The following is a 12,496-nucleotide window of genomic DNA, read 5'->3' as shown; positions in this document are numbered from 1 at the left end:
CGGAGTACATGGCTGCCTCGGAGGCGGCTAAGGAGGGTGTCTGGATGAAGCAGTTCATGACGGATCTTGGAGTAGTGCCAAGTGCACTGGATCCAATAACCTTGTTCTGTGACAACACTGGTGCTATTGCCTTAGCAAAGGAACCAAGGTTTCACAAGAAGACCAGACACATCAAACGACGCTTCAACCTCATCCGCGACTACGTCGAGGAGGAGGACGTAAATATATGCAAAGTGCACACGGATCTGAATGTAGCAGACCCGCTGACTAAACCTCTTCCACGGCCAAAACATGATCGACACCAGAACTGTATGGGTGTTAGATTTATTACAATGTAATTCACATGGTGATGTGAGGGCTAGATTATTGACTCTAGTGCAAGTGGGAGACTGTTGGAATTATGCCCTAGAGGCAATAATAAATGTATAGTTATTATTATAATTCCTGTATCAAGATAATAGTTTATTATCCATGCTATAATTGTATTGAATGAAGACTCATTTACATGTGTGGATACATAGACAAAACACCGTCCCTAGCATGCCTCTAGTTGGCTAGCCAGTTGATCAATGATAGTCAGTGTCTTCTGATTATGAACAAGGTGTTGTTGCTTGATAACTGGATCACGTCATTAGGAGAATCACGTGATGGACTAGACCCAAACTAATAGACGTAGCATGTTGATCGTGTCATTTTGTTGCTACTGTTTTCTGCGTGTCAAGTATTTATTCCTATGACCATGAGATCATATAACTCATTTACACCGGAGGAATGCTTTGTGTGTATCAAACGTCGCAACGTAACTGGGTGACTATAAAGATGCTCTACAGGTATCTCCGAAGGTGTTAGTTGAGTTAGTATGGATCAAGACTGGGATCTGTCACTCCGTGTGACGGAGAGGTATCTCGGGGCCCACTCGGTAATACAACATCACACACAAGCCTTGCAAGCAATGTAACTTAGTGTAAGTTGCGGGATCTTGTATTACGGAACGAGTAAAGAGACTTGCCGGTAAACGAGATTGAAATAGGTATGCGGATACTGACGATCGAATCTCTGGCAAGTAACATACCGAAGGACAAAGGGAATGACATACGGGATTATACGAATCCTTGGCACTGAGGTTCAAACGATCAGATCTTCGTAGAATATGTAGGATCCAATATGGGCATCCAGGTCCCGCTATTGGATATTGACCGAGGAGTCTCTCGGGTCATGTCTACATAGTTCTCGAACCCGCAGGGTCTGCACACTTAAGGTTCGACGTTGTTTTATGCGTATTTGAGTTATATGGTTGGTTACCGAATGTTGTTCGGAGTCCCGGATGAGATCACGGACGTCACGAGGGTCTCCGGAATGGTCCGGAAACAAAGATTGATATATAGGATGACCTCATTTGATTACCGGAAGGTTTTCGGAGTTACCGGGAATGTACCGGGAATGACGAATGGGTTCCGGGAGTTCACCGGAGGGGGGCAACCCACTCCGGGGAAGCCCATAGGCATTTGGGGGGTCACACCAGCCCTTAGTGGTCTGGTGGGACAGCCCACCAATCCCCTATGCGCCAAGAGAGAAAAATCAAAGGAAAGAAAAAAAAAAGGAGGAAGAGGTGGGAAAGGGGAAGGACTCCCTCCCACCAAACCAAGTAGGACTCGGTTTGGGGGGGGAGAGTCCTCCCCCCTGGCTCGGCCGACCCCTTGGGGATCCCTTGGACCCCAAGGCAAGGTCCCCCTCCCTCCTCCTATACATATGGGGCTTTTAGGGCAGATTTGAGACGACTTTCTCACGGCTGCCCGACCACATACCTCCATAGTTTTTCCTCTAGATCGTGTTTCTGCGGAGCTCGGGCGGAGCCCTGCTGAGACAAGATCATCACCAACCTCCGGAGCGCCGTCACGCTGCCGGAGAACTCTTCTACCTCTCCGTCTCTCTTGCTGGATCAAGAAGGCCGAGATCATCGTCGAGCTGTACGTGTGCTGAACGCGGAGGTGCCGTCCGTTCGGTACTAGATCGTGGGACCGATCGCGGGATTGTTCGCGGGGCGGATCGAGGGACGTGAGGACGTTCCACTACATCAACCGCGTTCTCTAACGCTTCTACGATCTACAAGGGTACGTAGATCACTCATCCCCTCTCGTAGATGGACATCACCATGATAGGTCTTCGTGCGCGTAGGAAAATTTTTGTTTCCCATGCGACGTTACCCAACACGAGCCAGCCGGCACCGAGTATGATCCGTGCTCAGGACGGGCCACCAATATCTAAGGATATTGAGAGGAGGGTGCATGTGGTGGGTAGGCCGATGCTACCGACTAATCTGCTCAATGTTGCAACCGGTGCTATGCGGAGTCTGCATGACGTTGTTCTTTATATGGAGAAGCGGCGTCTCTCCGAGAATGATGTGACATACCCGGTTTTCGTGGCCAAGGTGCCAGAGGGCAAGGGCTTTGTCGATAGCACCATCGGGCGTATGATCGTCCTGCGGTTTGATGACATCTTCGCTATGCTTAACCTTTATCCGCTGCACTACACCTTCATTCAGCTATTTTTGCTCAGTATGGAGATGCGGATCATTGGAGACAACACCCAAGACATCGTGATAGTCGACCCCTTCTACATGCATGCCAAGCTCTTGGACGGCGCTGGGGACCGGCAAGTCGCGAGTTCATACCTCGAAGGCGTCATTCTGGCGAACGCAGATAAGGATAACTTCCTCGTGCCTTACTTTTCCGAGTAAGTCATCCCCTCATCGCCCCGTAACATATGATTTCTTAGATTTCGATCGTTCTTTTTTTCTAACATTCCTATTTTGTGCAGTGACACAGATTGCACACTCATCCTCTTAAGCCCGAAATATTCCATGGCCACGTATTTCGACTCGGACCGTCAGTCTAAGAAAGACTACACAAATATCAAGAAAGTTCTTGATAATGTCCTCCCCGGCTACGGCAAATCTGGAGGCACCTTCAGGAGGCCAATTCTTAGGTATGGCAAGCACGTGTTCACCCACGTAACGACGTTCCCCTGCGTCAAGCAGCCGCCTGGTAGTCAGAAGGATGCCTACTACGCCCTCCATCACATGCGGGCGATCGTACGGGACCAGCATCACCGTATGCTACCAAATGATCTCGAAGAATGGGCCGCATGCTTGTCGGCAATCCAGGACGAGGACATCAGAAAAGAATTCTTTCGCATCCAGTCGGAGTTGGCGGAAATCATCTATCAAGATGTCCTTGCTAGATCGGGGCAGTTCTACCTAAACTGTCAACCTTCCAACAGTGAAATTGACACAATGCTATAAATGCAAGCTGACAACGACCGCACATTCATGACCATCACAAAATACGGCGGCTTCATCCATGCTCCGGTCCTTGAGTCGCGTCGAAAGTACTAATGCTATGTTGTAATTAAACTTTAATGAACTTGTATGTCTCTTTAGTTTGGACAGTCATTCAACTTATATGTGTAGTCGATGCTATTTATTAGTAGGACCATGAATCGTGCTATTAATGTGTTGCTTTTCTCTTTCGATCCTTTTGTTGCATACTTGTATATTGCTTATATATTATCTGTGAATTCCTAGTAACGTTTTATTTGTCTAGTGCATAGAGATGTCGTTGTATGTCGTGTACAAGGGTGAGGTTCCCAGAGTCTACGACGACTGGGAGGAGTGTCGGAGACAGGTTCACCGTTTCAGCGGTAACAGTTACAAAGGGTACACCACTAGGACGGAGGCGGAAGCTAGATACGCGCGCTATCTAGCGGGAGAGAGGAGGGAGCGGAGGAGGAACCGGATGAAGATCAGTTTCATCGCGATGATGCTCATCGTGACCGCAACCCTCTTCTATGTGACGGTAGTTTATATATCGACTTGTAATGTGAAGACAAAATCGCTACTCGCAGTCTCGAGACTTGTAATGTTCTAACTTTGTTCATTATTTTGAATTCGGAGACTAATATGATGAATTGTATTCGGAGACTAATCTTCTATTGTATTCGATAAATCTGATATTTATATGTTGTGATGTTTATATTCTGTGCTATAATGTATTTTGTAACCTGTACAAATATCAGAAAATAAAAAAAATCCTAATATTCATAGTAGTGGCGCACCAAATTGCACTTTAGTGGCGCACCAGGTGGTGCGCCATTAGTGTCTGGGATAGAAATGGCGCACCAGGTGGTGCGCCACTGTTATGTATATTAATAGTGGCGCACGAGGGGTGCGCCATTACTATTTATTAGTAGTGGCGTGATAATAATGGCGCACCTATAGTGCGTCATTAATAGACAAAGTAGGTGCGCCACTAATAGCCTTTTTTCTAGTAGTGCGCGGAAGATCCAATCCAAGCACCGAATGAATGGCACCTCCGCGTTCAACACACGTACAACCCGGGGATGTCTCCTACTTCTTGATCCAGCAAGGGGAAGGACAAGTTGAGGGAGAGCTCCGGCAACACGACGACGTGGTGGCGGTGGAGCTTGTGGTTCTCGAGCAGGGCTTCGCCAAGCGCTATGAAGGAAGAGGTGTATGGGGTAGGGTTGCGCCACGGAGAGAGGGTTCAGGTGGTGCGCAGCCCTCTCACCACCATCTATTTATAGGGGGGAGGGGATAGGGGGCCGGCCACCCTAGATCGCCTAGGAGGGGGTAGCGACGGTCAAGGGGGGTGGCTTGCCTCCTAAGTTGGTGGGAGGCGCCCCCACGCCCTAGGGTTCCGAGCCCTAGTCGCCTTGGGCCCTTGGATGGTGCGCACCAGCCCACCAGGGAGATGGTGCCCTCCCTCCTTCATCCCACGTGGCCCTCCGGGACAGGTGGCTCCTCCCGATGGACACCCGAAACCCTTTCGATGGTCCCTGTACAATACCGATAAACCACGAAACCTTTCCGGTGACCGAAACTGGACTTCCCATATATAAATCTTCACCTCCGGACTATTCCGGAACTCCCCGTGACGTCCGGGATGTCATCTTGGACTCCAAACAACTTTCGGTAACCACATACAATTCTCATTACAAATCTAGCATCACCGAACGTTAAGTGTGTAGACCCTACGGGTTTGTGAACCATGCAGACATGACCAAGACACCTCTCCGACAAATAACCAATAGCGGGATCTGGATACCCATATTGCCTCCCACAAGTTCCACGATGATCTCATCGGATGAACCATGATGTCGAGGATTCAATTAATCCCGTATACAATTCCCTTTGTCCATCGGTATGTTACTTGCCCGAGATTCGATCGTCGGCATCCCTATACCTTGTTCAATCTCGTTACCGGCAAGTCTCTATACTCATTCCATAACACATGATCCCGTGACTAACTCCTTAGTCACACTGAGCTCATTATGATGATGTATTACCGAGTGGGCCCAGAGACGCCTCTTCGTCACACGGAGTGACAAATCCTAGTCTCGATTCGTACCAATCCAAGAGACACTTTCGGAGATACCTGTAGTGCACCTTTATAGCCACCCAGTTACGCTGTGACATTTGATACACCCAAAGCATTCCTACGGTATCCGGGAGTTGCACAATCTCATTGCGTAAGGAAATGATACTTGACATTAGAAAAGCTCTAGCATACGAAGTACACGATCTTGTGTTGTGCTTAGGATTGGGTCTTGTCCATCACATCATTCTCCTAATGATGTGATCCCGTTATCAACGACATCAATGTCCATGGTAAGGAAACCATGACCATCTATTGATCAATGAGCTAGTCAACTAGAGGCTCACTAGCGATATGGTGTGGTCTATGTATTCACACATGTATTACGGTTTCCGGTTAATACAATTATAGCATGAACAATAGACAATTATCATGAACAAGGAAATATAATAATAACCATTTTATTATTGCCTCTAGGGCATATTTCCGACACCGCCAGCACTACATCGCCTCGTCGCATGCCTCGTAGACCCTGCATCGCCCCGCCGTCCCTACCTCACCCAAGCAATGTCGCCGGCCATGTCTCGCCCTTTGTGAACCCGTGTATCATTTGTTTAGGTATTTTTTAAAAAATGTCAAAATCAATAGTAGTAGCGCGAGGCGGCACGCGCGCTACTACTACCAGTAGATGTAGCGCCCTAGTAGTAGCGTAGACACCCGCTCTACTACTAGTCTTTTACTCTGCGCTGCTACTAGGCTATTTGCTAGTAGTGTACGACATAGAAGTCCTCAAATGCAACATACTGATGATGGGATGTGCCCCCTATGTGGTACCCCCGAAGACTCCAACCGCATCTTCTTCTCGTGTGTGTCTACGCAATTCCAGTGGAGCTGCTTTCGATAGGTGGTTGGCGGAAGCTGGTGCCACAACAACTTCTCCGACCTGCTCGCAGAGCTCCAAGCCTCGCCTCCAAACACACAACGAATTAGGTGGTTGGGTGTTGGGGTGCTTGCCTGGACGCTATGTACGGTCCAGAATAAACTTGTGATTCAACGTATGCCCCTCCGACGTGCTATTGACGCAGTTCTCAAATTGTGCGGCTACTTGTAGCTCTGACGGTCGTTTAGCTGCCCTCAAGATCGAGACGCCATCAACATCATCATCGCAGATCTTTGCGCATTGGCACTCAGCTTGGCTCCACCGCTCCCTCCTCCACCACCGGAGCCGGATTAGCCCGTCGTTGGCTCCTTGGCCCCTAGGCCACTGTGTCTTGTTTTCGTTATTACGGCTTGTTGTGTGTTGTGTCCTCAGCAAAATCCTTGTGCTTTATTTTCATATGCTACTCTGTGTGGGTGTGTAGTGTTGAACTTTTTGGATCCTTGTGCCTTGGTGGTTTGGTTTATATATAAAGCGGAACGAAAGTCTTTCTTAGTAAGGACTTCTTTATTCCATATAGCACATCTTACTTTTACATACTTTGATGATGGAAAAACCAATGTTCCCAAGTTATTCATGTTCATGCAAAAACTTTGATGACGGAAAATGAATGTTCGAAGTCCTTCGATAGTAATTTGACAGTAAACAAGGTTAGTAGGACCTAAAACAACACAAACCAAAGTGCCAATAGTATTAGAACATGTAACTATTTTCTCAACAGTTCAACTAATTTGTGAGTAAAAATTGTTTTCCAGCATGCTTTAGTAACTATTTGTTCAATAGTTGAACTAATTTTGGAGTAAAATTTGCCATCACTTGTGAACATCCATCCACATGATAGCATATTTACAGAAACACTTCTTTTGGAGGCAAGTTTGAACATCAAAAGGGCTGCCACAACTACCCTTTCTGCACTGTCACTGCGGGCCTGCAGCACAGGCAGAGCTCCCCGTAGGGCAAGGTAGGGCGCTCGCCCTACCTTAATTCCAGCGATTTGTTTACATATGATTTTTCTTAGAAGAATTTATTTTACGGATGTAAGCAGTATGAGCCAGATCAACGGCCCTGAGCACTACCTTCCAGTCCAACAAACGTTCGATTAAGGGCCAGTTTCTTCGTTTGTTCGTCCACGCTCCAGTCTGGTGGCGCGGGGGCGACCGCCAGCTGCGGCGTGCAAGGTCGCCGGCCATCAGGAGCGCTTCCTTGGCGGAGCTTGAAGCGATCAGTGTTTGAACGATTTCTCATGCCCTTACGTTTGCAAACTGTCCATTTTTTGTTTGACCATAGAATTGATCTCTGTCCATGCAACTTCCTGACTTTATTAATATTGTCTTCATGCCTTTCTTGTGTTAGGGTTTAACATTGTAAAATAACTGACTATACCTTTTACTGTGCGATGAAACTTCCTGACTACAGTTGTTTGTAATGGCTACCTTAGTTTTGCATTAGAAAAATATACTTCAGTATCCGCCACACTGCAGCCTTCATCACAATCACTCGCCTCGGTTCAGGTCTTCATAGTTGCAGTGTATGGGAGAAACCATCTCGAACAAATAAACCCATGCTTTTTATATATGAATGATATTTTTTTCTTTTTTTCAAATGGTCCCCACGCTTTTTTAGCATTTTCAGATTCTAATTAAGGTAAAGGGTAAAATTGCAAACGCTGGTAGTACAAAAGCCATTGGCTACAAGACATTTTCAGGACCCTATATAAGATTTGAAGCAGATATAGAAGACTAACTGTCTTTCTAACAGCAATATGAAAGAACAACTAACTGTAACTTAGGACGAAACCTTAATTACAGGATATGAAACTTTATTTCTTACTTCATAACAGTTGGGCAAACATAACTGGCATATCCCTAGTTATCAACACAACCAGGTCCACCATAGAAGAACTGGCCAGAATCAACAACAGAAAGAGGATAACATTGTTTACTAGTTACAAAGTATGGCAGATCGGTGTTGACAATGTGGTCATTACCATCGGCATCAATAAGCTTGAGGTTACTGACCAACGCAGCTGTGGAGCTCAATGGAACATACCCATTGCCCATTGGAGGATTTGGTGCTGGTTTCTTGCGAGCTGCATAGCCACCAAATCTAAGCAGAACTGGCCTATCTATCATTGCAGGAAGCAAGGATTTAGGAAAATAACCAACTGGTTTTGGGGGACCATTTAATCCATAATGTACATGCCAATCGCCAGATGATTTATCCTGCAACCATGGATGTTTTGAGTAAAAGCATATGGCATTTTGAGTTACCAACAAATGTATGCATCAACTGATGTAAATAATGACAACACAGCTATTATTCATGAGTAATAATTTATGGATGTTTTAATGTAGTAAGCCTTGTGCCCACATACTATGATCCATCATGTGATATAAAGTAGTTACTAAACTGTACAACGGCAAATATGTATATACCAAACCATCAAAAAAATATATTATCTACCCAAGTTGGCTTCCTCCAACATATGTTAAACAGCAAGACTCATGCAGGTACATATAATAGTTTGGCACATAAGTGATATTGTCACTTATTCAGTTATAGGTGTAGTTTTACCATAGATATGCCTGAAAATATCATTTAACTTTACTTATATGAAGCATTTCCTAAAACATTTTTTGAATACTAGTTGATTATCATTAATATGCACATAATCCAGGTCGAAAATATGTACTGGTTGTATCAGGGTTTCCAGTGGGAAAGCAAACCAAATCTAAAAGCAGTGTGATCACCCCTATACTACCCCCAATAAACATAAGGAGCTTGCAAAAAACCAATGCAGCATTTGGTAGTTAACAATATACCTTGAATACCCTTACTGTAATGTACTGTTTCGTGCCATTGATACTTGAAACTGGATCGATGACATCACCAGGAGCTATGCTTGATGATGTCTTCCGAAAGCCAGGGCAAACCATGTTGAAGCAACCCTTGTCAGGTGATCCTTTAGCCTGACATTGTAACAATAGTTAAAAGCTCACTGACAAGTTAGCACTCATATTTCAACCATCAACAGTTTTACCAAAATAAAGTTGCTGTTTAATGGTATAGATGTTGATTTTGGAATCCAAGAGTACACTACGTACATTGCACCATATAAGGTACTTTATGCATGTTGTGGAACAGTTTGTACAAGCCTAAAAACTTTTAAGATAATCCTGTCTAGTTTTATATATTTCAGCACACAATAAGAACGTTGTAGCGTTTTGAGTTTGTAAAAACGGAACTTACACCCCACCCTACGTAGAAATGAGTGCGTGAATCCTTGTGCATGCCTGGGTAAATCTGTACAAAATCATACGGTGTTAACTTGATGCCAAACAATTATTATTTAATAGTAATTGCTAGCAAACCTGCAATAAAAACTCAGAAATCTATTGGGTTATTGAACATGATCAGCATGGGCACAATAAATCGTAGAATCAAGAAGAGAGCGTGATGAAGTTTCTTTGAAAGGCCAGTGTATTTGTGCTACAAACTAATAAGGCCAGTGTATTCGAACCGAACAGGGGCTACTACCCCGCGAGGCCCTGACAGCTCGAACCGGGACCAATGCCTGTCATTGGTCTCGGTTTTACTCGGACCCGAGGCTAATAAGATTTGGGGCTCCGACCAAAAGCCTTATTTTCTAATAGTGAAAGAAACCTCTGGTAGATTTTGAAGTAAATTTGTATATTTGCGCTACAAGCAATAACTAAATGGAACTTACGTGCCATCCAATTTGAATTCCATTGTCCGGAATTGGGTGGCCATCTCCTGTGCTGGCAATCCAGACGCCACCCTCGGTTAGTTGGCCAGGTTGTAGATTAAAGCCATAAACATCTAGTGTAGCCTCTACACCATAATAATAATTATTATCATCGCCTGGAATCCATGCCTTATGGGCCACCTAACCAAAGGAAAAACAGTGTCAATCTAAGCAAATTCATCCAGGATTTACGTACAAATCTATTCTATATACCTAATTTAATAATAAAGCGGCTATTGCTTTCGTCGGAAAACCCATCGCAGCATTTTTATAAAAAAAGCCCCTGTATTTTTTGTTATTCAACCCGCGCTTCATCATTTATCTGCAACGCAAAAGGAAAAACGATTCGCTGCAAAAATTATACTCGTACGCATCGCCTCCTCCCGTCGACCCTGGGCCACCCTGGCCTCTGCCCGCCGCCCCACCAATCGCCGCCGCGGCCGACCTCAACCGCCACCGCTGCCGATCTCAACCCACCCGCCTCCACGGTCGTACCTCTCCCCGCTCACTGCCCCCGTTGTGGCGCTCGAGCGCATCACGTCGACCCTGGTCCACTCTGGCCTGTGCCCAGGCCGCTGCCACACCACTCGCCGTTGCGGCTGATCTCAACCACCACTGCTGTCGATCTCAATCCACCCGCCTCCGCGACAGTACCTCTGCCCGCTTGCAACCCCCGTTTCGGCGCTCGAGCACAGCTTCTGATCAAATCAACGCGACAGCTACAATGACTGGGGATGATGCGTCTGCTCGATGCAGAACGGCGGCGGCGGCGGATAAGGCGCGGCGGAACGAAGTACTTGCAGGTGGAGGCGGGCCTCCATGGCTCACACGGGGAACTCCGAGGTTATGGCGCGGCAACGGCGAGTCCTTATGGCCCGATAGAGGCACCTAACCCTTGCTCCCCTCACCGTATCCCCTCCTCCGGCAGGAACTCATCATCTGATGAGATCCCCTCCCCATGCCTCCAACCGTGTGCCAAGCGTGTGGTATTTTTTTCTTCCGTTGCAACGCACAGGCCCTTTTTGTTATTCAACCCGCGCTTCAATTTCTCATTATGGTGGAATTAACTATGGACTGGTTGATTTTTTAACAAAATAGGATAGGACTAACTACATTAGTTAGTTAGCTTATTATTTTAATAAATCAAAATAATTATAAAAAGATTAAAAACGTGTGGTATTTTTGTCTCCCGTTGGACTAACTACATTAGTTAGTTAGCTTATTATTTTAATAAATCAAAATAATTATAAAAAGATTAAAAAAGTGTGGTATTTTTTCTCCCGTTGCAACGCACGGGCTATTTTGCTAGTATTAAGTAAACGAACTAAGTACATGACATATGTATTACTCACGTAAGAGCTTAGAGAATTTCGGCTTGATGCGAGCGCGACGCCTGGCTGGAGATATTCTAGGTGACCTTCAAAGGGCGGCCATACTTCTAGGGAACATCGTCCAACGATCGCATTGGCGAGAAGAACGGCAAACGACACAACTTGCTGAATACTCGTGCTTTTCTTCATTTCGAGGTGAAGGGGGCCGGATCTGGTGGTCTGCCTTCTGCAATTCTGTAATGGACTCGCCTCCTTGTATAGTGCGGAGAACCTCCTTGAGTATTGGAAGGGCATTAAAAACGTTGATCATGCAAAAAGATTATACAGGCAACATATTAATTAGTTAACTAAAAATCCTCAATGACAATCTTCAGCTTAAGAAACAAATAATGTGGAGCATTTAAAACTTGATCATTCGGTTGGACAGTAGGGAGGAATCCCCGTCAATAATAATATGGCATTTAAGAAGCATATATGGTAGGATAATATGGCATTTAAGAAGCATATATGGTAGGATAATCTGGCAGGATAATATGGCATTTAAGAAGCATACATGGTAGGATTATAGAGGAGACAAACGACATCTTCAAGTACAACCTGGCATTGAAGAAACAAGTTAATGGTAAGTATTTAAAATGTGAGTACAGGTAGCCCCCCCCCCCCCCCCCCCTCATCCCTGGTTGGGGCGGGCCGGTAGCTCGGTGCTCGGCGGTGTCGCTCCCTGGTGGTGGCGCGAGGCGGCGGCGGTCTGCGGACGGTGACCACCTCGTCGGTCAACAAGTTGCAGTGCGGTGACAGGGACTGTGCAGGCCCAATTGGGCCCGGTCGGTCCATCATGGCCTGGCAAGTCTTTGTCGCTGCGTCCGATCGACTCCGCACAAACAATGGAGGTTGTCCCCTCCCCGCGGTCGAGTTGTGGTCGCTCCCATGGCCGTTGTCTCCTTTCCCCCTCCAGGCCTCGTGTTGGCAGCTCCACAGAGATGGCGAGGATGGACAGGTAACCGTGGTGGCACCGACTTGAGGACGGATGAGTGGGTGGTGCACTATGAAGTTTTTGGGGTAGTGGTGG

General features: G+C 46.2%; 1 protein-coding gene across 1 annotated transcript; it reads right to left on the bottom strand.

Annotated features, from left to right (window-relative positions):
- Positions 1 to 8,195: 8,195 nt before the first annotated feature.
- Positions 8,196 to 11,616, bottom strand: LOC123405486. Its single transcript, XM_045099158.1, has 5 exons — positions 11,449 to 11,616; positions 10,058 to 10,237; positions 9,580 to 9,633; positions 9,153 to 9,299; positions 8,196 to 8,552 (listed from the first exon to the last, which is right to left on the bottom strand). The coding sequence occupies exons 1-5, from the start codon at positions 11,614 to 11,616 to the stop codon at positions 8,196 to 8,198; spliced, it is 906 nt and encodes a 301-aa protein (XP_044955093.1).
- Between the last annotated feature and the right edge of the window lie 880 nt (positions 11,617 to 12,496).

This window comes from Hordeum vulgare, chromosome 1H (genome assembly GCF_904849725.1).
Source record: "Hordeum vulgare subsp. vulgare chromosome 1H, MorexV3_pseudomolecules_assembly, whole genome shotgun sequence".
In the NCBI taxonomy this organism is placed as follows: Eukaryota; Viridiplantae; Streptophyta; class Magnoliopsida; order Poales; family Poaceae; genus Hordeum; species Hordeum vulgare.
This window is presented reverse-complemented; position numbering and strand designations above follow the sequence as displayed.